This window comes from Ictalurus punctatus, unplaced genomic scaffold, assembly GCF_001660625.3.
Source record: "Ictalurus punctatus breed USDA103 unplaced genomic scaffold, Coco_2.0 Super-Scaffold_100056, whole genome shotgun sequence".
NCBI classification, from domain to species: Eukaryota; Metazoa; Chordata; class Actinopteri; order Siluriformes; family Ictaluridae; genus Ictalurus; species Ictalurus punctatus.
In genome coordinates this window covers 33,859-57,039 of record NW_026521088.1, presented here as the reverse complement: position 1 = coordinate 57,039, position 23,181 = coordinate 33,859, and the positions used below count along the sequence as shown (strand labels likewise).

General features: G+C 40.7%; 1 protein-coding gene and 1 long non-coding RNA gene across 2 annotated transcripts; both read left to right on the top strand.

Annotated features, from left to right (window-relative positions):
- Nucleotides 1–5,239: 5,239 nt before the first annotated feature.
- On the top strand, nucleotides 5,240–12,762 carry LOC108262638 (uncharacterized). The gene is made up of 6 exons (XR_008394768.1): nucleotides 5,240–5,920; nucleotides 6,071–6,167; nucleotides 10,729–10,793; nucleotides 10,886–11,268; nucleotides 12,231–12,311; nucleotides 12,442–12,762. It is a non-coding gene; the product is annotated as an uncharacterized LOC108262638 (long non-coding RNA).
- Nucleotides 12,763–13,493: 731 nt separating this feature from the next.
- Nucleotides 13,494–14,456, top strand: LOC128630406 (E3 ubiquitin-protein ligase UBR2-like). Its single transcript, XM_053678941.1, has 3 exons — nucleotides 13,494–13,887; nucleotides 13,975–14,044; nucleotides 14,124–14,456. The coding sequence occupies exons 1-3, from the start codon at nucleotides 13,773–13,775 to the stop codon at nucleotides 14,314–14,316; spliced, it is 378 nt and encodes a 125-aa protein (XP_053534916.1). The 5' UTR covers nucleotides 13,494–13,772; the 3' UTR covers nucleotides 14,317–14,456.
- Nucleotides 14,457–23,181: the final 8,725 nt, after the last annotated feature.

Sequence of the window (23,181 nt, the reverse complement as noted above, 5' to 3'; positions counted from 1 at the left end):
CAGACATCATGGTCAATGAAGGTACTGGTACTCTGTGTGTCCAGTAATGCATACACTAAAGTCTCTGGACTATTCTTGGCCGCACTAGAGAGCCACACTGGAACAATCATGGAAGTGCAATCACCATTGTCCATTCTCACGGTGCATAAGGCAATGGAAGAATTGTCCTTTTGTCGTAATGCTTCTAGCTTTTCTCCTACAGGGCGTTCTTCGTGAAGTGGAGATGGATGACTTTGTCTACAAATATTGCAAGTAGCCCTCTTTCTGCAATTTTTTGCAACATGTCCGACTCTGAGGCACCCGAAGCACATATTGTTGCTAATGACAAATTTTTTCTTTTCCTCTAGAGGCATCGCTGCAAACTTTTCACATTTATAAATAAAGTGATTTTGTTGACAGCACACACAATCTATTTGTCTTTTGGTTTGAGTGGCAGGAGAGTTGGTTGTAGAACTTCCTGATGCACTTGAGTCCTTTGAAGTGAAGCTTGATCTTTGAAACACCTTTGTTGACGTTGCTAGAGTGCTGGCTTTGAGACGCTTCTGTTCCTTTCCATTTTTCTCATCTGCTTGTTTTAATGCAAAAAGAGAAGAAACTGGATTGCAAGCAACACGTGCCTCTTCGGCTACAAAGTCTGAGAACTCCTTAAAGGCAGGATATGGCTTCCCTTCATCTAGTGCTTTAGTGACGTACCGGTTCCAGCGAGTTGTTGCCCAGTCAGGAAGTTTTTGTAACAGCTTTTGGTTTTCTTGACAATCATCTAAAACCTTTAGACCATGAACGTAAGGCATTGCATTCTTGCAGGAGATGAGGAAATCACTAAATTCCCTTAATTTCAGTGATTCCTTTGGTCCAATCTTGGGCCAGCTACTCAGCTTCCCCCTGAATGCTCTTTGAACTATGAAGGGGTGACCATAACGTTTGTTAAGGGCATCCCAAGCCTGCGTGTAGGCTTCCTCATCACTTGTATAAAATGTTCCTTCTAACACAGAAAGTGCTTCTCCACTGATGTATTTTTTCAAGTAATATAGCCTATGAGCTGGGTTTGTGCAACTTGTTTCGATTAAGGCCTTGAAGCAGGTACGCCATTCAGTGAATTTAAGTGGATCCCCTGTAAACATGAACGGCTCTGGTGCTGGAAGTCTAGTCATTGCCAGGGATTCTTTTAATGCTTGAACTAGCGAGGCTTCATTTGATTTTGGTTCTATTTTGCTTTCAGAACAAAAAGGGATTGAAAGGTCTTTGGGATTCTGGGTGCATGGAGTGCTGTTATGCTGCACTGGAAGCTGACTTGGAGACAAAGTGAAGATTTCTCTAGTTTCTCCTATTTCAGCATTCAATTTTAATTCCTCTTCAGCATATACATTGTATTCAGCTTCCATAGCCTCAAGATTCCTTTGTTCTTCCATCAGTTTTAACTTCTCTTGTTGAGCTAGCACCTCTTTTCTTTGTGCAGATATTTCCCTTTCCCTGTTAAGTTCAGCACGTTTCGATGCCAAGCATGCCGCCGCCTCTGCTTTCTTTACTGACACTTGACTATCTTGCACACTACCCACTCCAGCTCTTGACACAGTTGACCCATAAACTGACCTTGCGTCTTCTCTCTGGAGTAATTTTGAAAGAGTTTCCTTAACAGCTTCTGCATTAAACTCTTTATCAGCTTCTGCGTAACGCACTTTCAGAAGTGTAGTTATTTCAGAAGTCACTGATGTGCAGATATCCATTCTCCTTCGTATATCTTGGGCTGGTGTGGTCAGTGCACGTAAGCTCTTATATTCCTGCTTTATTTCTGACTCATACTTTTCCAAGGTTCTTATCATTTCGCCTAAGTCTGATTTACAACATTCTTCCTTTAGTTTAGTTCTAATATACTGAACCTCAGCTTTGAAGGTTACATATGTTAACATGAACTTTCTTTCCTTTTTTATGCTCTCCTGTTTAATGAGCTCAAGCATCTTTTCTGTTGGGTGTTTTTCTCTTTCTGACCGCCTCACTGCTTGTTCAGTGCCAGGTGTTGGCTCCTGGAGCCCTATCCTATGTATTTGGAGGTCTTTATTAATTTCAGCTAACCGTTCTTCAATTCTTTGTTTCTCTGAGGTTTCAAGTTCAGTTTCTAATTCCTTCTGTAATTCTGTTTTCTCGTTTTCTAGAGCCTGTAGTACTCCTTCTAGTACACAAACATCTGGTGTGCTTTGATCCATTTTAGTAAACTATTTTGAAACAACACTACTGAAATATTAAATGATGAAAGGTAAACTAGACTTTCAAATGATCAAACAAGTACGTTATATACACACTGCTATTCAACTTACAAAACTATTCAGATGCAGTTCTCATTTTTCCTTTGTTTCAAATAATAAATTGGAATTGCAATAAATAACAATTTAAACAAAACTGAGAAATGTAAATGCACAGTCTGACCTGGAATCCAGATTTAATGAATGTTCACAAACTCAATTGTCCAAAGATGTTGCGTTGTTGCTTCCCTGTGGCCGTTCTTGGCAGCTGCAGCACCGTCTTCTTCTGGGTTCCACCTTCACGCTGAACTGAAGCTCGCGAGGTCACGTTGGATGAATGCCACGATGGGTAGGCAGGTCGTTTACGCTGAGTGCGGGACGGAGACTTCACAAGGGGCGGCCCGTACAATATTCCCTGGGATGCTGGCGATCGTTGCTCACTCTCCAATGGCTACGCTGTACATGTCCATGGATGGCGATGTTTTACACCACACCAAACAATACTTTTTCACTGCAGTTCACGAAGCAGTATGTTCTTCACTGTGGCTCGTGGCAGCAGGCCACGTTTTTCACTGCTTTTCCAGAATAGGCCTACGTTCTTCTTCACTGCCTTACCAAAGGCAGTAGGCCACGTTTTTCACTGTAGCTGCTCCCAAACTTATTCTTCTGGTCAGATTAAAACGTACGCTTCAACTGATGTTTGTCGTTTCTTTAATTGCATTCCTTCACAACTTAAGCGCATTCAATCACCGTCAAACACCATCAAACACCATCAAACACCGTCAAACACCGTCAAACACCGTCAAAAACTGAAATAAAGTGCATAACACATTCTCACATGAGCATATTGTACATAAGCATGTTCTTAAGAGTCCATGAGTATTCATTCATCTTGCTCACATATTAAACTAGCATTAATGGCCTTAGGAAACATTGCGCTATTACATTGCAATACAAACATGAAATGCACAACATCACAAACTAACATACCGTGTGCGCCTTCCGACCAGAAATCTAGGAGTTGCTGTAACGCTTTACTGTTTAATTATTCTCTTCTTTAGCATCTAACTCCGTGTACAGCGTAGCACCAACAAACTGCATGCACATTTTGCACTGCTATTAGTTAGGCTAATCACATGACCACAGAAACTTAAATTAAATGCAGCTCACTAGTTTAACCTGTAGGTGTCACTATTTCTGCAACCCTTGTAAAACAAAACTCACATAGGCAAATTACTATTAATATTTACAGTGCATTATTGTAATAATAACATAACAAATAAATACCTTAAAGGCTTAAAGAAAGAAATGACACATACATGCTTTCAGCGACAGCTACATCTGTTGTTACCCAGATGAGGATGGGTTCCCTTCTGAGTCGGGTTCCTCTCAAGGTTTCTTCCTCTTAAAACATCTTAGGTAGTTTTTCCTTGCCACTGTTGCCACTCAGTGGCTTGCTCAGTTGGGATAAATTTGCACCTTTAATATCTGTATACCATGTTGATATTTCTGTAAAGCTGCTTTGAGACAATGTCTATTGTAAAAAGCGCTATACAAATAAAATTGAATTGAATTGAATTGAATATTAAATGAAAACCTGACTGCCTCTGCCAGAAAGATTAAAATGGGCTGTGGTTGGATCTTCCAGCAGGACAACGATCCAAAACATACATCAAAATCAACACACAAATGGTTTACTGACCACAAAATCATCAAATGAATAAAACACCACAGAGTTGTTCTAGGAAAATATATTTACTGATGGGGTGGCCTGTTCTTCAGCTCAATGTGGAGTTAACAGCACATCCCAAAGTGTTTTATTCCACTTGCACCACAGCAGCTTGGCAGAACTAACAATTTGTTAAAAAAATTAATAAATAAATATCAGCCATAACATTAAAACCACCTGACTAATGTGCAGGTCCTCCTTGTGCCGCTAAAACAGCTCTTACTCGTCGAGGCATGGACGCCACAAGACCTCTGAAGGTGTGCTGTGGTTTCTGGCACGAAGACCATGGTTCCTTTAAGTCCTGTTAGATGCAAGGTGGGCCTCCGTGGATCAGACTTGTTTGTCCAGAACATCCCACAGATGCTCAATTGCTCAAAGAATTTGGTGGCAGTCAACACCTTGAACTCTGTCATGTTCCTCAAACCATTCCTGAACCATTTTTTGTAGTGCATATGGGAACATTATTCCGCTGAAGGAGACCACTGCCATTAGGGAATTTTGTTGCCATGAAGAGGTGTACGTGGTCTGCAACAGTATTGGGTAGGTGGTACGTGTCAAAGTATATTAACATCCACACAAAAGCCAGGACCCAAGGTTTCCAAGCAGAACATTGCCCAGAACATCACATTTCCTCTGCTAGCTTTTGCTCCCCACTCGCATCAGTGAGCCTTGGGTGCCCTTGACCCTGTCACCAGTTCACCAGTTTTCCTTCCACGGGCCACTTTTGGTAGGTACAAGACCTGCCGTTTTGGCAATGCTCAGACCCAGTTATCTAGACATCACAGTTTGGCCCTTATCGAAGTTGCTTAGATCCTTACACTTGCCCATTTTTCCCCAACCGTTCGCCTGGTGCCTGATATACCCCACCCCTTCACTGGTGCTGTTGTAATGAGATAATCAGTGTTCTTCACTTCACCTGTCAGTGGTTTTACTGTTGTAGCTGATCGGTGTATAGTTGCATTTAATGTTGTAGAATGAAAACACATTCCCGCTCTCACTTGTTAGCATGTTGCAACAGCTGTTCTTCCCTCACCTATTGTGTTTTTTTTTTTTTTTATTAAAAAAAAAACCGAAACTATTATTTTAATATAAAACAAAGAAAAAGTGCTGCTTGTCATGTTACCGGTAGGGCCACAGAAATGTCCTCTGTGCTGATGTTTTGGCTGTATCTGAAAACTTATAGCTTTACCCCTGACTTTTACTGTGTTGAGACTGGAGATTCCTTTCAGAAATGCTCCATTAATGTCTCCTAACATAAACCCACTAGGACTAAGATGATTTATGCATTGTAGCACCAAACAAAGGTTTCAGTCACTTTTCTGTCTGTAAATTGTCCATCACTGTGTATGGGGCCATAGTCTTGTGTCCTTTATTCATCTCCGTAAACAGTCATCATATTAACCTGTTGACTGGTGTTTATCAGACAGGAGCCTGTGGTTTCCTACTCTGAATGCTGTTCGAGCCATGTCGACTTCAGGAGGCCCCACTCCACCCTTCACCACCCTGTCAGTCACCCACCCAGCCAATCACATCACTCCTGTAGAGCTGCACTGACCAGAGAAACGCAACGCCATGAACTAGGCCTACTGGAGGTATGTTTTTTCATCAAATAAAGGACATAACTACTGGGTTTTCCAAAAGTCTCCATACATAAGGGACCATGTCTGCCAGTACCAGGTTGGTTGTGCCTTCGTCAGTGGACGTGCACTTCTCGGTTGGCCTGCAACACTTGCAGTCTTTTTGAATTTGTTAATAAGTTTGGAAACTGTGTTATATATTTGCTGTGTTCGCCATGTTTCCTGTTAGTCCATCACAACCTTGCCACAGCTTCCTGATCCAGGCATGAGAATGATTTCAGTACATTCTTCTCTTGTCAAAAGCGTTCTTAAAGGCTATCTGGGGGGAAAAAATTAAAGTATGAAAAAAAACAAAACTTTTTTTGGAAGACATTTAGGTAAAAAAAAAAAAGTGTTAATTTCCCCCATGTATAATTCTGCTTTGTCTGCTTTTGTTGGACGTCTTTGTTTTGTTATATAAGGTGTTGGCTTTATACTCCGTTATAGGCAACTTTGCATAATAACATTAGTGCTTTTTTTCCCTACAGTGAAATGATCGAATGCTTTCTTCAGCTTTGAGTATTGCTGAAGACTCAAAGTGCCGTGTGGTGGTGTTCTCGGGTGCAGGGAAAATCTTCACTGCAGGTACAGCAGTATGTCTTTTTTTTTTTTCCAGAATTAGAAGTATGCTTTAATTTTTATGTGGGTTTGCAGTGCTTTTACTCTCATAGCTGTTCATTATTATAATAAGCAATGGCTCCATGTGCTAAAACCACAACACTAAGTGAAGTTCATTTAATTTAACATTTTCCTTCCGGACCATGATGCAACACAGTTGTGTATTTGCACTTTATGTAGTCTTGCGTACTGTTCTGTGTGAGACGAGTGCAACACAATAAAAACACAAAACAGCAAATACACAGGACAGTAGATACACAGGACATGGACTGTACACTGTAAGCTACTGTGTAATGTAGCAGCACATGTATTGCAGTAATACTGGCAGCAGAAATAGTTCTCTAGTATAAAGTGACTGATGCAGCTACGTAAAGTCTTACTGGGTTAGTGCGGTGTGCAGTGGTATGAGTCTTACTGGGTGAGGTGTTTGACTAGCCCAGGTGAGCACTGTAATCTAACTGTCTCAGGGAAGAAACTGTTGCAGAGTCTGCTGGTGGTGGCACGGACGCTCCTATACCTTCTGCCAGATGGCAGGAGGGTGAATAGTCTGTGAAAGGGGTCGTCCACAATACTGGTGGCTTTGTGGATGCACCGGTAGTTGAAGGAGGTGTGTGGTGGGTAGAGAGACCCGATGATCGTTCCAGCTGTCCTCACAATTCGCTGTAGGGTCTTGCGGTTGGAGGCGGTGCAGTTCCCGTACTACACCGTGAGACAGCTGGTCAGGACGCTCTCGCTTGTCCCACTGTCGAAGGAGCATATTACTCGAATATTCAGGTGTCTGGGTATTGATTGTACCCTTTATTGCCATGAAGTCAATGAGAAAATCTGGTCAGTTCTAGCAGAACAGTTACCCCAGGCATTGTGTAAGTTATAGGTGTTCATGTGCACTAGGGCTGCACGATTATGGCCAAAATGATAATCCCGATTATTTTGATTAATATTGAGATCTCGATTATTTATCACGATTATTGATTGATTTTAGTGACAACATATTTTTATTGCACTTTCACATTTAAGTTTTCTCATGCCACAATATAACACACAAGTAGGCATGAGAACTTAAGCTGGTCAATTATGACAGAATTTAGGAACATCGTGTGAGTCATGACATTAATTTATCTTCTGATAAACTAAATCTAATATTTTCAGTTCATCTTACAGACTGTATGCAAAAAACAACTGTGGACCTGTTTGAAGTCTGCTCCTCTTAAATATATTTAAAGCTGCACTATTAGACATTTCCACTCTCCTGGTTCTGGGCTGGAGTCAGTTCTCGAAACCGCTCTGTGTGTATTGTGTGTGTATATCTGAATAATCTCATATAGGGTGTGATTGGGTGAGTTCATTTACCCGTCAGATGCAGAGCGCTTTAGTTTAATGGTGTTCATTAGGGATGCTCCGATCAGGATATTTACAGCTGAAACTGATCCAGATACCAATCTTTTTTTATTTAAGCTTTAATCAGGAATTCTGTCATAAACAGTTAAATGTAAGCTCTCTGTTCATGGACACTGTTAACTGAATAAAATAATAGCAATGAGAAATACTGTTGGTTAATTGATAAATATACAGTATAAAATATTTATTTTAAAATATCTTGAACAATAAAGAGTCCTAATTAAAAGTAGACTAACAAAAATGATCCATATTAGGAAAAAGGCTGATAGCTTTCTAAGGAAATAGTGATCTAAGGTTAAGGTCAAATTGATATTAAATGCAACCCATAGTAATTAAACATTATTTCATTTCTCATTTTATTTATATTTTATGAAGTTATTATAATATCTATTTTTTTATATATTAAATGATTTATTTATAACTAAGCACATTTTCTGTCTTTACATTTTAGTAGTTTTATTTTTGTTTCAGTTTTAGATCGGTTCCCCAGTACAGTGTCCATGTCTGCTGATAATATTGTGTTTTGGGGGGATAAATCAAAACATGGAAACTGGAGTTGACTTTTCTAGTGATATCTGGCAACCGTGAGTTTAAATGGAGTGAATTAGAGTTAGTGAAGGAGAGCTGCAGTGTACTGTATGTTTACAGACGGAACAGTTCTACTCTTGATTGTGATTGGTGAGGAATTATTTAATAAAGAAGTTTGATTTGAACCCACCTTGTAACGTTATTATTAATTTACTCCGCCCGAAGCCGCTGTGTCTACACGAGCAGGTGAAAGTTCAGGTCATTTTGCGGGATCAATAAAAGATGGCGGTTGTGAGATCGGAGAGTTGAGAGAAGCAGATGATGTAGAGTCACTTCATCATAATGGCTTCTCTGCAGTATTTCCACACTTGTACAGTGGACTGAGGAGATGAAAAGCAGTGTGAAAGTAACTGTTGCGCGGTGTAGATGTATTTTGGACTTCCTGTAGTTTTTATTCCGTTTGTATTATACAACTCCGAACAGGTCACTCACACCGGTGTGAATAAATATTTATTCACAGTCACACAAAGTACTTTTCAGTCACAAATGCGAGTGAAATGGTTGCACCGTAGAGCCCCGAGTTTATCTGCAAAGTTTGTTTCCCACTCAGCGTGATTAGGTTTAATGTCCCCGACAACCTCTGAAGTGCTATTTAACATCGTGCTAATTTCATGATTTCCCCTCGCTCTGGAGCTCGAAGCGAAGCTAGCAACTCAAGGGCTGAAATGCTAATTCCGTTTCGGGGTTTTGGCACTACAAAATGACGTCATCCCTGCGCCACTCTATGGTGATTGGCTGTAGTGTAGGAGCCGCTTGATTTGATCTGCAGTGGAGTTTTCTGTGAGCGGAGGACGGAATTTAAATGTCAATATCGCAGTCGATCATGTTCATTTAATCGTGGACAGTCAAAATCGTAATCGCGATCGATATTCGATTAATTGTGCAGCCCTAATCTGCACTAAAGAAGTTTTGGGAGCAAGCAGTTCACATTTTCAACTATGAAGTCTGCAGGACAGACAAGTGCTACAGTGCATTTACAATAGCTCTCAGTATAGCTCCATTCAAATATTCAGTGACAATGGACACATCAGGCACCTTGCATTTGCAGATTGAGCTCATTTTAAACCAGACACTAGAGAGGGACATTAGCTGAGAGACATGATGTCATTTCCAGTAAGGGAACACAGTGAGTATCGATGCTCACTGGTTTTTGTGGTGCATTGTGGGATTATTTAGGGAGCAAACGTTCCAGTGCACTGGAAGGATTTTGCAATTGAGACAACACTTAAAATGGCTGACTCCCTGGTCTCTTGAACCCAAACCCTAAACTCAACAGGAAGTCAGCATTTTGATTTTTCTCTTGATTTTTTCCTATGTTTTTTTTTTTTTTTTTTGCCATTTCCAGGCCTCGTACTTTAACGTACTCCTCCTGGAGCTTTCATCAGATCGGCATCACATTCGGTCAGTCTCATCTACAGGTATTGACGATGCTAAATTCCGAAGCTTTTGAATTTTTATTGCTCGCCATGGGTGTGGCGCTCTCACAAATTTAGAAGTTTCACCATGAAAAAGGAAGTTGTTATAACTCAAACATAGAATGTCCAATCTGGGGATGTCACAATACCAAAAATCTAGTAGTCGATACCAGCAAAAATACACGATACTCGATACCACTTTGTGTATAAATAAATAATACTTTTAACTCCTTTATTTAAAGACTTGAGCATTATAAAAAACAATACTCACATAATATAAAAAGCAATTACAAAATAGATATATAATAAATATGTGGGCATAAAATGTTTTTTCTTCGAGATGTTCTGAAATAAGGTCTGGTTTCGGTGTATAGTTTGGGGATCTCTGTATACATGAAGTAATTTTTGCCTGGTATCTGGGGTTGAACCGCTGAAGCAGAGGGAGGGGAGCAATCACATTTTAGCCCAGAACCTTTAGCTTGCCTTTGCCAGGAGGTTCAGACATGGCTTTCAACAAGATAAAGAGCCAAGCATACTTCCAAATGAACACACAAATGGTTCAAGACTCAAAATCAGTGTTTTACAATGAGCTTCAAATGTCCTCCATGGTGGCATGGACCAGGACCCCTCGGTCTGCAGCATTACAGGAAGATTTCAGGTTAGACATTACGGGAAGAGTCTCGGTGCTGTTATTGTCTCTGGGGCAGACATCAGTTAACATTGTGACCCCTTCCCTGGAGAGAACAGCATTACAATTCTGAAAACAGTTTTTGTAAATAATAATTCACTACTTAAAGCATGTACCTGAGCTCCTGCTATGCAGTAACTAAAACTGTCTGCAACTCACGTGTTACTTCATTCTTTAGTTCCTTCTCTTAAGTGTAGAGCCTCTGTCAGATTGTGTGATTGATAAAGAAAAGCACATAAATGACAAAATACCAGTTTGAGTGCCTAGTGGTCTAATCAGGAAATGCTCTTTGGAAGCTCAGTATATGCACTTATCCATTTGCATTTTGATTCGGCTGTTAGTGCTGAGGATGTCCTTAAGGTGATGTGCTGCTTTTGGCAGATTTAGTAATTCTCTTTAGTCACATGAGCACTAATGGTTTTTCTAAATTTTTATGTAGTTTATTTTGGATACAGGCAGAGGAAGCTCAGCGAAAGCTTAAGAGACAGAATGGAGAGGACCCAGGTAAGCTATTTCTTCAGTGATTGTAGTCATATCTGAAAATGATTGGTCAGTTGAATGCAGATTGCTGAAGTGTGAGTGTCTGTGTGTCGTAGCCCTGCCTCCATTCTGCCCACTGTTTGCCAGCTTGGGAAACATTCTGCAGTGTGACGTGCCGCTTGGCATGTTGGGAGCTGTGCTGCAGTGGGCTATGGAGCCCAGTGGAGGACACTGGTCTGAGTCCATGCTGCAGAGGGTAAATGTTTGGATGTTTTGTTAAAATGACATGATAGTGTAGTAAATTCAACAAAATTCCACTTGCTATGCTGTGTTCATGAGCATCACTTTTTAATGACTGAGTAGTGTTCACAATTCTGTATGTGTGTGTTGCTACAGGTGCTGCACTTGTTAGGCATGGCTCTGCTGGAGGAGCAGCAACAGCTAGAGAACATTGGGGATGACGATGAAGTTACTTTCAACTTCACCCTGAAAATCTCCCGTAAGTTTTGTACATCATCTCACACAATAGAAAGTCTCAAGCCTGTAGTTAGATCTGTGGTTCTTGTATCACAGGTCCCGGTGAAGCCCCCGGCAACACTCCAAGCATCCTGGCTCTGTTAGAGACCTTGCAGCATGCGCCTCACTTGGAAGTGCACAAAGACATGATTCGCTGGATCCTTAAAGTAAAATTACATCTTGATTATGTTTGCAATTTGCCTTACTCTCTCTATGCAGCACCTAATATGTCCACCAGGTGGCAGCCTAGCATGTTTTACAATTCGCTCACTGAAGGTAGGCGCAACATACAAAAGATGAGCGTTTTTACCATGAAGTTTAAAGCAGTGCTGCATCATCAAGACCTGTTTGAATTCCAAGCAGTGGATTTCAAACACCGCTCAAGGTGGCGTGGCTGGTAGGCAAAGCAGCACCTCTTACCACGGTGAAGCACAAATGCTTCACTGTCCCAAAGCGGTTTTGCTGCTGATCATCTGTAGGTGGCCCTAGGGGTGTTTTGATGTGGCTTATTGTGCGTATTACTTAAAAGCTGTATGTCAACATGAATATTTAAATGACATGTAAGGATTGCTTACTACACAAACTGAATTTCAATGCACTGTGATGTGTGCATTTTATTTTCCATATAGTGAAAACTGTCAGGACACCTGCACCAGGCAGAACATGTACATATAAAGGCCATGGTGTAGGCCAAGGCTAATGATGTATTGCAGTATGTACTTTGAAGACAAACAGGCAAATTAAATGTTAGTAAAATTGTAATGCATCTTCAGTATTTAATGGTATGGTGTGTGTGTATATACTTTTTAGTGCACAAGTGTGTTCTATTGAACATATGCTTAGTTTTGCAAGACTTTGATTGTGTGTGCATGTAGTTCTAACTGCACTGCTGTATCGTTTTCTTGTAAAAGTATTTTCCTAAATTATGTGTCTTTTTCTACACAGATGGTGGTTAGCATTAAAACGATGCGCGAGTGCACAGCTGCTGCACCTCCCTGTGAAGGAACAGGGCACTGTCACAAGGAGGTCACACTTTGAGCAACTTTCTATTCCACTGACATATTAACCATTACCCTTTAAAGTGCTGAAGAGCTTAAATCTACGTGTGTGTGTGTGTGTGTGTGTGTGTGTGTGTGTGTGTGTGTGTGTGTTGCAGACTGTGTGGGACAAAGACAAAGCATAGAGAAAAAGGAAAGCTGAACTGTGCTGGAAAAAGACCATGGCTCAAACATTATAGAGCCAGAGTCATTTTATCAATAAGTACATAGATCTGCTCACGCAGGATTCAGAGCATCTGGACGCCTCAGCCTCTACATCAGCAGAGCATAGGTACCTAAGCATGCTCGTAGTGACGCAGTGTTCTTAATAATTCAACTTGTATTGTATTCTCAATATCCAGTCAGTACATTTATGTCAGTAAATGCATGCATCAACACTTCATTGACTTTGCTGAGCAGTTGTCTGTTCTTTGTCCTAAAGGTTCTTGCATATAATGGTGGTCTTCACATAACATAAGTAAATTCCCATCCTTAAACTCTTTATCTTGCATATTCATTTAGAGCATTTTCTGTTGGGGTAAATGAGTAGAGAGGATCCTAGGCCAGTTTTAGCAATTTCCTGGTGAGTAAAAAAAGATGAACCCATTTATTCAACATTGATTATTTTAACAAATTCAGAGGGACCTTAACATAAAATTAAGGTTATAGTGTACTTGTAACCATCCGTCTCTGCTTGGTACAGCCCCAGTTCAGGTGACGGTGCTCTGGTGTGTGTGGGACCTCGTCGTTGGCGTGCCAGAGGAGGAGAGAGGAGGCAGATGGAGATGTGTATCCTGTGTCACGAAGCGCAGGAGATCCTACCTGATGGCACCGCCATGGTGCTCGCTGCCTTTGTCCAACGCTCTACGGTCATGTCCAAGAACCACAAAAGACCCCCTCACAATCTAGGTAAGGTTATGGTTTACAGTGTGCAAGTCAAGTAATTGGAAAGGTTTGAGTAGCCAGTGTGCTTATTTCTGGAGGATACATGTGTGTTCCAGAGAGCTATGATCCCCTCTTCATGCACCCTGACCTGTCCTTTGGTACCCATACCGGCAGCTGTGGCCACATCATGCACTCTCACTGCTGGCAGAGGTGAGGAGTTGGGCAAACTGTTACCAATACAGTGTTAGTTGTAGTGGCTCTGTAACCAATGCAAATTTGCCTATGAAATGCCATGGAAGGGTACAGAATGACATTGTAACAGTTCATACCCCATTCCATTATTCGTTTTATTTATTTATATATTTTATAGCAAGGGAATTGATATCATCTGTAGCTGAATTGCATGTCTTGCCATGTTGAGATCAGAGTATAGAGTTTCTGCTTATGTAAGATGGCTAATCCACTGCTGTTGCAAGATATTTAGTCACACTGACTCAGTTTATTACAGTAAATTTGCCAGTTGTCCCATTGAGGTGACATTTTCTCTGGTTAAATAGTAAAATGCATGCATGTTTGTAGTTACAGCAATAGTGAGCAGCCAGGTCTGGCTCATTGGCTGAATACAACGTGCCAGCAGATCAGAGCCTTGCACTCTGCTCATAAGAGAGCCAAGCCAACAAGTGAGTCTCATCATATATAGTGCGTGTGCTCCTTATTTGTGTGTGTATGTGTGCACAGGCAGTCATATTGTGGTGTTTGTCTTTTAGATGCTGGTGAGACAGAGACTGTGGAGGACTCTCCTCCTCCTGAGAGTTTCAGGCTGGACCACACACCAGTGTAAGCATACCCACGGTTTCCTTTCACAACTGCGTATCTGAGTGTGTCTTTAACACTGATCTGTGATGAGTTTTGATAGCACCCCTTATTCAAGCTCCATAAGGGAGATGCTGATGACATTTGGGACCGCAACTTATAAAGTTGGCCTTAAGGTGCACCCTAATGAGCAGGACCCCCGTGTGCCTATCATGTGCTGGGGCAGCTGTTCTTGCACCATCCAGTCTATAGGTCAGTCTGCACCCATTTCTTACGGACTAAGAATTCATGTATAAGATTTACAATATTCACTAACGTGTGTTAAGGGGTAGTTAGTAAAAATGTTTTGCTTTTTGGTAAAGAACATTATGATATGCATTTGTTGTTTTTCTGTGCTTGTACAGTGAGGGAAAAAAGTATTTGATCCCCTGCTAATTTTGTACGTTTGCCCACTGACAAAGAAATGATCCGTCTATAACTTTAATGGTAGATTTATTTGAACAGTGAGAGACAGAATAACAACAAGAAAATCCAGAAAAACGCATGTCAAAAATTTTATAAATTGATTTGAATTTTAATGAGGGAAATAAGTATTTGACCCCTCTGCAAAACATGACTTAGTACTTGGTGGCAAAACCCTTGTTGGCAATCACAGAGGTCAGACGTTTCTTGTAGTTGGCCACCAGGTTTGCACACATCTCAGGAGGGATTTTGTCCCACTCCTCTTTGCAGATCTTCTCCAATCATTAAGGTTTCGAGGCTGACGTTTGGCAACTTGAACCTTCAGCTCCCTCCACAGATTTTCTGTGGGATTAAGGTCTGGAGACAGGCTAGGCCACTCCAGGACCTTAATGTGCTTCTTCTTGAGCCACTCCTTTGTTGCCTTGGCCGTGTGTTTTGGGTCATTGTCATGCTGGAATACCCATCCACGACCCATTTTCAATGCCCTGGCTGAGGGAAGGAGGTTCTCACCCAAAATTTGACGGTACATGGCCCCGTCCATCGTTCCTTTGATGCGGTGAAGTTGTCCTGTCCCCTTAGCAGAAAAACACCCCCAAAGCATAATGTTTCCACCTCCATGTTTGACGGTGGGGATGGTGTTCCAGGGGTCATAGGCAGCATTCCTCCTCCTCCAAACACGGCGAGTTGAGTTGATGCCAAAGAGCTCCATTTTGGTCTCATCTGACCACAACACTTTCACCCAGTTGTCCTCTGAATCATTCAGATGTTCACTGGCAAACTTCAGACGGGCATGTATATGTGCTTTCTTGAGCAGGGGGACCTTGCGCGCGCTGCAGGATTTCAGTCCTTCATGGTGTAGTGTGTTACCAATTGTTTTCTTGGTGACTATGGTCCCAGCTGCCTTGAGATCATTGACAAGATCCTCCCGTGTAATTCTGGGCTGATACCTCACTGTTCTCATGATCATTGCAACTCCACGAGGTGAGATCTTGCATGGAGCCCCAGGCCGAGGCAGATCGACAGTTCTTTTGTGTTTCTTCCATTTGCGAATAATCGCACCAACTGTTGTCCCCTTCTCACCAAGCTGCTTGGTAATGTTCTTGTAGCCCATTCCAGACTTGTGTAGGTCTACAGTCTTGTCCCTGACATCCTTGGAGAGCTCTTTGGTCTTGGCCATGGTGGAGAGTTTGGAATCTGATTGATTGATTGCTTCTGTGGACACGTGTCTTTTATACAGGTAACGAGCTGAGATTAGGAGTACACTCTTAAAGGGAGCCAGAAATCTTTCTGATTGAGAGGGGGTCAAATAATTATTTCCCTCCCTGTATGATCATGACTATTCCCTAGGGTCACTACAAAGGCACAAGGAAAGATTGAATGAATGATTTTATGGTACAAGTGCTTACTTAATAATGATCATGTATGCTGTTTAATGATGTGTGTATGCTGTTTAATTATGGTGTACAATCTAAAATGTGTTAATCATATAAAGAGGCGTGGAACGAGAAACCAGAGAAAGAGAGAGAGGAAAAGAAGAAACAGAGCTTGGAGAGAAAGCAGCATTACTGTCGGACCTACCCAAAAGCATCTTACACCCTACCGCCAGATCAAGAGGAGAGTTACATAATCATTCCCCAAACCTGGTCTTCCCTCACAGAAGCTGTTCAAGAGATATGGGCCTCAGCTTTCTGGAATATCTCCCCAACAAGTGTAGAGTGAGATCGAGTCCCACGGCAAAACTTTTGCGTCGTAAAATTTACTTCCAGTGTAAATTTTTAGCAGTGCAGAGCTTACAGAGATTACAAACTGCAGTTTTATTATTCCACACGAGACATCATCTTTACACACAGCACAAAGACCATGTGTTTTCCCGCCCTCTTTTGATTGACAGGATATAATCGGCCCTGATCATCGGATGTTTTTAAACTATTGGCCGAAAGCCCATAGCATGAAAAATAGCCTTTATCGGCCGATACCGACTATCGGTGCATCTCTAACATAGTCAAGTATATGCCAAGAGTTTTGAAACTGAGGAATGTCTTATGTTCTGTAAATGATGTTAGACAATTTCTTAAATGTATTATTTTCTTAATTTTTTAAAATAATAATTGACCAAGCTTAATAAGGGTTTAAATTTGTTAAAGCAGCAACATTTTCCATTTAGCCCAGTCTATACGCTAAATGGAAAATGTTGCTGTTGATGTTGCGTTTAGGCTATCTAACATTTAAAGGGTGTTTAAAGGAAACACAGAATGTTCCTTTAAACACCCTTTAAATGTTAGATAGCCTAAACGTCTGTGTCAGTATTTATATTATCCAAAATGTTTTTGCAGTTTGGTCTTAAATTTTCCCTCCTGGCAAATGCTGTGATTTCTTCCGTCAGAGGTACTACCTGAAGTGCTACATGTACCTCTCACCTGGTGGACCTCAACATTCCCTACAGTCTGGAAAGGTCCCTGTAGACCTAAAGAGGGAATGATTAGGGCTTATGGAAAAAGCACAGCAACGAACCTCAGGTAGAGACACCTCATTTTCTTCCCATCATATTTTAGTACAGATTCAGGGAAAAAGACTAAATGCAAGGGCTTCTCTATCATCTCTCTTGAAGTCTGTAGTAGTAATAATAATAATAATAATAATAATAATAATAATAATAATAATAATAATAAATTTATAATCAATGTTTGTCTCTACTGTATGTGTGTAGGCTGTGCATCTAGTTGCAGATTTGTGTTTGGTGTACGAGGTTCCACGCTATCAAGCGAAAATATTTTATTTTGAATAACACTGGATACTGGTAATATGTGTACAGCAAACAGACTTTTATTTATATCTGCAGAAATATGACCTAAAACATCATCAGATTTTCACAGAAGTCCTAAAAGTAGATAAAGAGAACCCAGTTAAACAAATGAGACAAAAAGATTGTACTTGGTCATTTATTTATTAAGGAAAATGATCCAATATCACATATCTGAGAGTGGCAAAAGTATGTGAACATCTAGGATTAGCAGTTAATCTGAAGGTGATATTAGAGTCAGGTGTCTTCAGTCAATGGAATGACAATCAGGTATGCGAAGCTCGATCAGATTTCCAAGTTGGAATGTAAAAGGTCTGAATGGTCCCATTAAAAGATCCAAGGTTTTGACACATTTAAAACTACAAAAACCTGACGTTGCATTTCTTCAGGAAACTCATCACCATCTCAGGGATCAACACAGACTCCAAGCTCGCTGGACATCGCATATGTTCCACTCCAATTTTGATTCCAGGTCCAGGGGAGTTTCTATTTTGATAAGTAAGACTTACCCTTTTCTTCTGATAAAGTTATTTCTGATGTAAATGGTAGATATGTGATTGTGGAAGGGAAAATTTCACAAACGCCAGTAGTTTGGGTGAATGTATATGCCCCAAATTTTGATAACGCTCCTTTTGCTCAGAATTTGTTATCAAAAATTCCTGCTTTGAACACACATCTCTTGATATTTGGGGGGGATTTAAACTGTGTTATTGACCTGGTTTTGAACAAATCTAGCGCTGTTGCAAAGGCTCCCTCTGCAATGGTGAAGGTGTTCTCTGAGTTTATGGTTCAGAATGGTTACATTGATCCGTGGAGGTATTTTAACCCCACAGTGAGGAAAATACTTTTTTTTTTCTCATCGTTTTCTCGCATTGATTACTTTTTTATTAATAACTCTCTAATTTCTCGGGTTGTAAACTCTGAATATCTACCAATTGTTATTTCAGTCCACGCTCTTCTACCTTCACATCGTGCCATCGTCCACCATGGAGGCTTAATTCTCTACTTTTTCAGCATTTTGCAAGTATATTTCTACTTCAAGAGATGATTTTCTTCTTACTAATCAAACTAATGCAATCTCTTACTCTTTACTTTGGGAAACTCTAAAGGCCTTCTTAAGGGGACAGATAATCTCTTATTCTGCTCATGCCAATAAGCAACTCAAGGATAAGAAAAGAGATATCGGATAACATTCGAGCTATTGACGACCAATATGCTCTCAACCCGACCCCTGAGCTGCATGAACAAAGGCTTTATTTGCAGGCGGAGTTCGAGTTGTTATCGACAGGTGAGGGGGAGAGGCTGTTACATACGTGTGGCAATTATTATGAATATGGGGATGAGGTCGGTCGGTTTTTGGCTCACCAACTACATAACCGACCGGCTTTGCACTCTATTACTCAGATTATGCAGTCCAGTGGTGCATTAACCTCGGATCCTGTAGAAATTAATTCAACTTTTAAAAGTTTTTACTCCTCTTTATACACAGCTGGAGCTCCTGACAATTCAGGTAACATGGACCATTTTCTTAGAAATATTGATTTTCCCAGAGTTGACCCTCTATTGGCATCTGAGCTTGACAACCCCATCACCTTAGATGAGATCACTAACTCAATCAATTCACTGCAATCTAAGAAGTCACCTGGCCCGGACAGGTTTCCTTCCGAATTTTATAAGAAATTTCATGTTGCGTTGGCCCCATTACTTCTGGCTGTATTCGAGGAATCCTTAGAACTAGGTACACTGCCACAAACATTGAGACAAGTGTCTATAACTCTATTGCTTAAAGATGGGAAGGACCCAACATCATGTAATTCATACAGACCTATCAGCCTCCTCAATGTTGACGTCAAGATTTTAGCCAAACTTTTGGCCTCTCGTTTAGAGGGGGTTCTCCCTAGCATTATTTCAGAGGAGCAAACCGGATTTTACAAAAGGACGGCATTCCTTTTCTAATATTCGTACTCTACTTAGTATTTTATATTCAAAATAAAACAGCAACTCCTCTGAAGTGGTCATTTCTTTGGACGCAGAAAAGGCGTTTGATAGAATAGAATTGGAAAATCTATTTATGGTGCTGAAGAGGTTCAGCTTTGGGGATGTACTGATATCGTGGATCCGTTTATTATATGTGGAACCACAAGCTTCCATAAATACCAGCGATACTAAATCTGACTATTTTACTCTGTCACGGGGTATGCGCCAGGGATGTCCTCTGTCTCCCTTACTTTTTGCCATAGCAGTTGAGCCTCTCTCTCGAGAGCGCTTAGAACTCTTCCTGTATTTCAGGGTATAATCCGCAAGGGAATTGAACATAAACTAGCCCTATATGCTGACGACTTACTACTTTGTTACAGATCCAATTGCAACTATTCCAGAGATAATACGTGTATTAAGTGACTTTGGGGAAATTTTCAGGGAATAAACTGAACCTACAAAAGTGTGAATGCTTCCCCATAAACCAGTCTGACCAAAAAATAAAACGGACTGAAATACCTTTTCATTTGGAGGATTCAAAATTCAAATATCTCGGAGTTAATGTCACCCGTTCTTATTCTGCATTAATGGTGGCGAATTTTACACCCATCTTTTGAAAGTCAGCCTTTCAAAGATGGGCAGCTATACCATTATCTCCTATTGGTAGAATAAACTCAGTAAAAATGAACATTCTTCCAACATTCCTCTACCTTTTCCAGTACATCCCTTTGTTTTTACCCAAATCTTTACTTCAAGAATGTAGACCAATTAATCTCCTCTTTTTATATGGGCAGGAAAAACTCCCAGAGTTTCCAAATTTTCACTTCAGAGGAGTCAACTAAGTGGTGGCCTCTCCTTTCCCAATTTCATGTATTATTATTGGGCGGCTAATATTTAGAAACTGGTGCTCTGGGTGCAGGCCCCCTCTCTTCCATGGTGCCACTTAGAAGCGAAGTCTTGTGTTTCAAAGTCCCTTCCAGCTATGGTGTTCTCCTCCCTTCCTATACCCCTTTCACACTACACAGATAATCCAATAGTACGTACCTCTCTAAAAATTTTCTATCAGTTTCACCATCATTTTAAATCTATCTAATAACCTATCATTTTAAATCTATCTAATAAATGTCTAATAACCACCCCTCCCCCCCTTTATAGATTCCACATTCTCTTTGTGGGAAAAGAAGGGTCTGAAATGCTTTGAGGATCTTTTCATTAATAATGTGTTTGTGAAATTTTCTGAATTATCCTCGTTATTCAGCCTGCCTCCGTCTCACCTATTCCGTTTCTTTCAAGTTAGGCATTGTGTCTCCTCCCTATTCGCTGGTTTTCCCTCCTTACCTACAAAGTCTGCATGGGAAGAGGTGTTCAAACTGAATCCTCATAAGGGTGGCATTATTTCACGGATATATGTAACAATCTGGTCACAGGATGATTCTTACAATATCAAACCCATTAGTGCTTGGGAAGAGGAATTGGGCCTGGAGCTTGAGGATGATTACTGGGGCAGAGCATTAGATAATATACGTACCACCACGTCCTGTGCTAGACTTAGTTTCATACAGTTTAAAGTGGTCCATAGAGCCTAAATCTCTAGGAGGAAACTGTCTAAAATATATCCCAATGTTCCTGACATGTGTGAAAAATACAAACTTTCACCCTGTAACCGCAGTCATATGTTTGCACTCTGTCCCAAACTGCAGAACTTTTGGAACTCTTTCTTCGAAATTATGTCCGACGTTCTTAAAATCAGATTGGATGTCTGTCCTTTAATTGCCATCTTTTGGGTTCCATCTCAGCGTCAGCCTCTGAACCATAAACAAGCTAGTGTTGTGGCTTTTGCATCGTTACTTGCTCGGCACAGAATATTGCTGTCTTGGACCTCTCCACAACCCCCCTCTATATCAGTCTGGATTAAAGACTTAATCTTCTTTTTAAAACTTGAAAAAATCAAGTACAACATCAGAGGCAGGGGTGACTCATTGTTGGGAAAATGGCAACAATTTATTACCTACTTCAATGATGTACACACCCTGGAGGTGTTTTGAGGAGAGGTAGATGGTAAATACTAATCATCTTCATTTTTTTTTCCTGGTTGTTATTGTTTTTTGTTTCCCCCTTTATTTTGGTTTTGGCTGTGATTGTTTTGTTGCGGTTGTTGGTTGGGGTGTTATGTAAAATTTCCAGTAAACAGTATGAATTATAAACACTGCCTCAAGCACTTCCTGTGCAGACTGGTGGAGCTCTACATCGCCCCGGGTCACGCGGTTGCGGGGCTGCGTTCACAGCTGCGTGTCAGCTCTTCCTGGAGTGTTCGTTTCCCCGTGTACATCGCCGAGGGAAACCTCAAATCTCCCTCCAGAGATGAGCAGAAAGGTCACAAACCAAAATGATTTTATTTAACCAGCACATATTAAACGGAACATACTCTCAGATTTGCATATTATTGTTTATTTGAAAGTTTTCTAATGGTTATTCTGGATTTACTTTTTTAATGTAATATTACTGATTTATTTATTATTTGCTGTTTATTATTACTAATTACGGTGTATGATTACTTCTAAATGAATATCAAGATCAACAATAATAATAGTTAATATGATTATTAATGGTGTGTGTGTGTGTGTGTGTGTGTGTGTGTGTGTGTGTGGTGATGGTGATGCGGCGGTGTGACTCCGCCTTCTCGGTGGCTCGAGTCTCTGATGAACTCCTGTTTCTCTGAGCTGGACTTCAACATCCTCTCCGTCCCCCTCCTCATGGATCTGGTGGGTCTGACTCAGTCTGTCGCCATGGCGACAGCAGAACGGGTGGACATGGCTGACTCCGCCCAGCCGGTGAGCCTGAGCCAGGGTCCTGTTGCCGTGGTCATCAGGCCACCACTCACACAGGGGATGTTAAATCACATCGCCGACAAAACTGACTTCAAGGTGACATGTTAATCTCTTTCTTCATTTCTTTCATCCCCCTCTCACTCTTTTCTCCTTCCTCTCTTTCCTTTTTAATTTATCTGTCTTCCTCTCTTTTTGCACGGTTTCTCCTGCTCTTTACCAATTGTGTCCTACCTTTTTATTCCTCTACCACGATTCTTTCATATTTATCATTTTTATTGTTCCCTTTTTGCTCTTTCTTTGTTATTTTTTACATTTCTTTCCTATCCTTTTTCGTTTTTAACTTTTTCTGTCAGTCCCTTGTGTACTTTGTCTCTCATATTTTTTGCTTTTTTCCCCTCCTGATTTCTGCTTTTCATTCTTTCTATTTAATTCTCGTTCATATCTCTCTCTCTATCATTCCCTCTCATCCTCTCTCTCACACACATTCTCTGTCTCTCCTTTTCCTTTAGTCTTTGTCATTATTTTATGTCCTTTTTTCCTAATCCATGTTAGTAGTTATATCATACACTTTCTGTCAAACTGTCAATCAAAGTGTTGTGTGTGATAATTTATGACCCTCTGTGCTTCCCTGACTGACAGGTCTATAGGGATGGTGAGGGGGGTAACCCTATGGAGTTTATCAGATGGTCAATCTGGCTCCTTTGTGTCTGGGGGTGTTGTGGAGAGGTGTGTGTTGGGGGGAGTAGTCCCCCTCCTGACAAAAGGTGTTTATGTTAATGAGTTTGGTTTTTGGTGGGGTGAAATACGTCTGAAAAGAAATAATGTTTTTAATATGGGGATGTGTTTGTGTTACTGTGTGGCGTTATTTCGTTTGTGTAAACACATTGTTAGAAAAGCATGATGTTTGAATGTGTACATATATGAGTAGAATATTTGTTTTGTGAAATAAATGAAAACAATTGTTGATTATGTTTTTTAGGGATCCCGTTTTAGCTTTGAATAAAAAGTTTAGGAGTTAAAGCGTCTTTTTTTTTAAAAAAAAAATCTGTTTAAAATAGAATCTGTTTAAAATAATCGTTTGTATTACATACATT

Bases quoted from the DNA above. Each gene is read 5' to 3' on its own strand.
- LOC128630406 (XM_053678941.1), top strand. From the start codon at position 13,773: ATGCATGTTTGTAGTTACAGCAATAGTGAGCAGCCAGGTCTGGCTCAT. The intron at 13,888-13,974 runs GTGAGTCTCATC...TTTGTCTTTTAG, and splicing joins TAAGAGAGCCAAGCCAACAA to ATGCTGGTGAGACAGAGACT. The intron at 14,045-14,123 runs GTAAGCATACCC...GAGTTTTGATAG, and splicing joins AGGCTGGACCACACACCAGT to CACCCCTTATTCAAGCTCCA.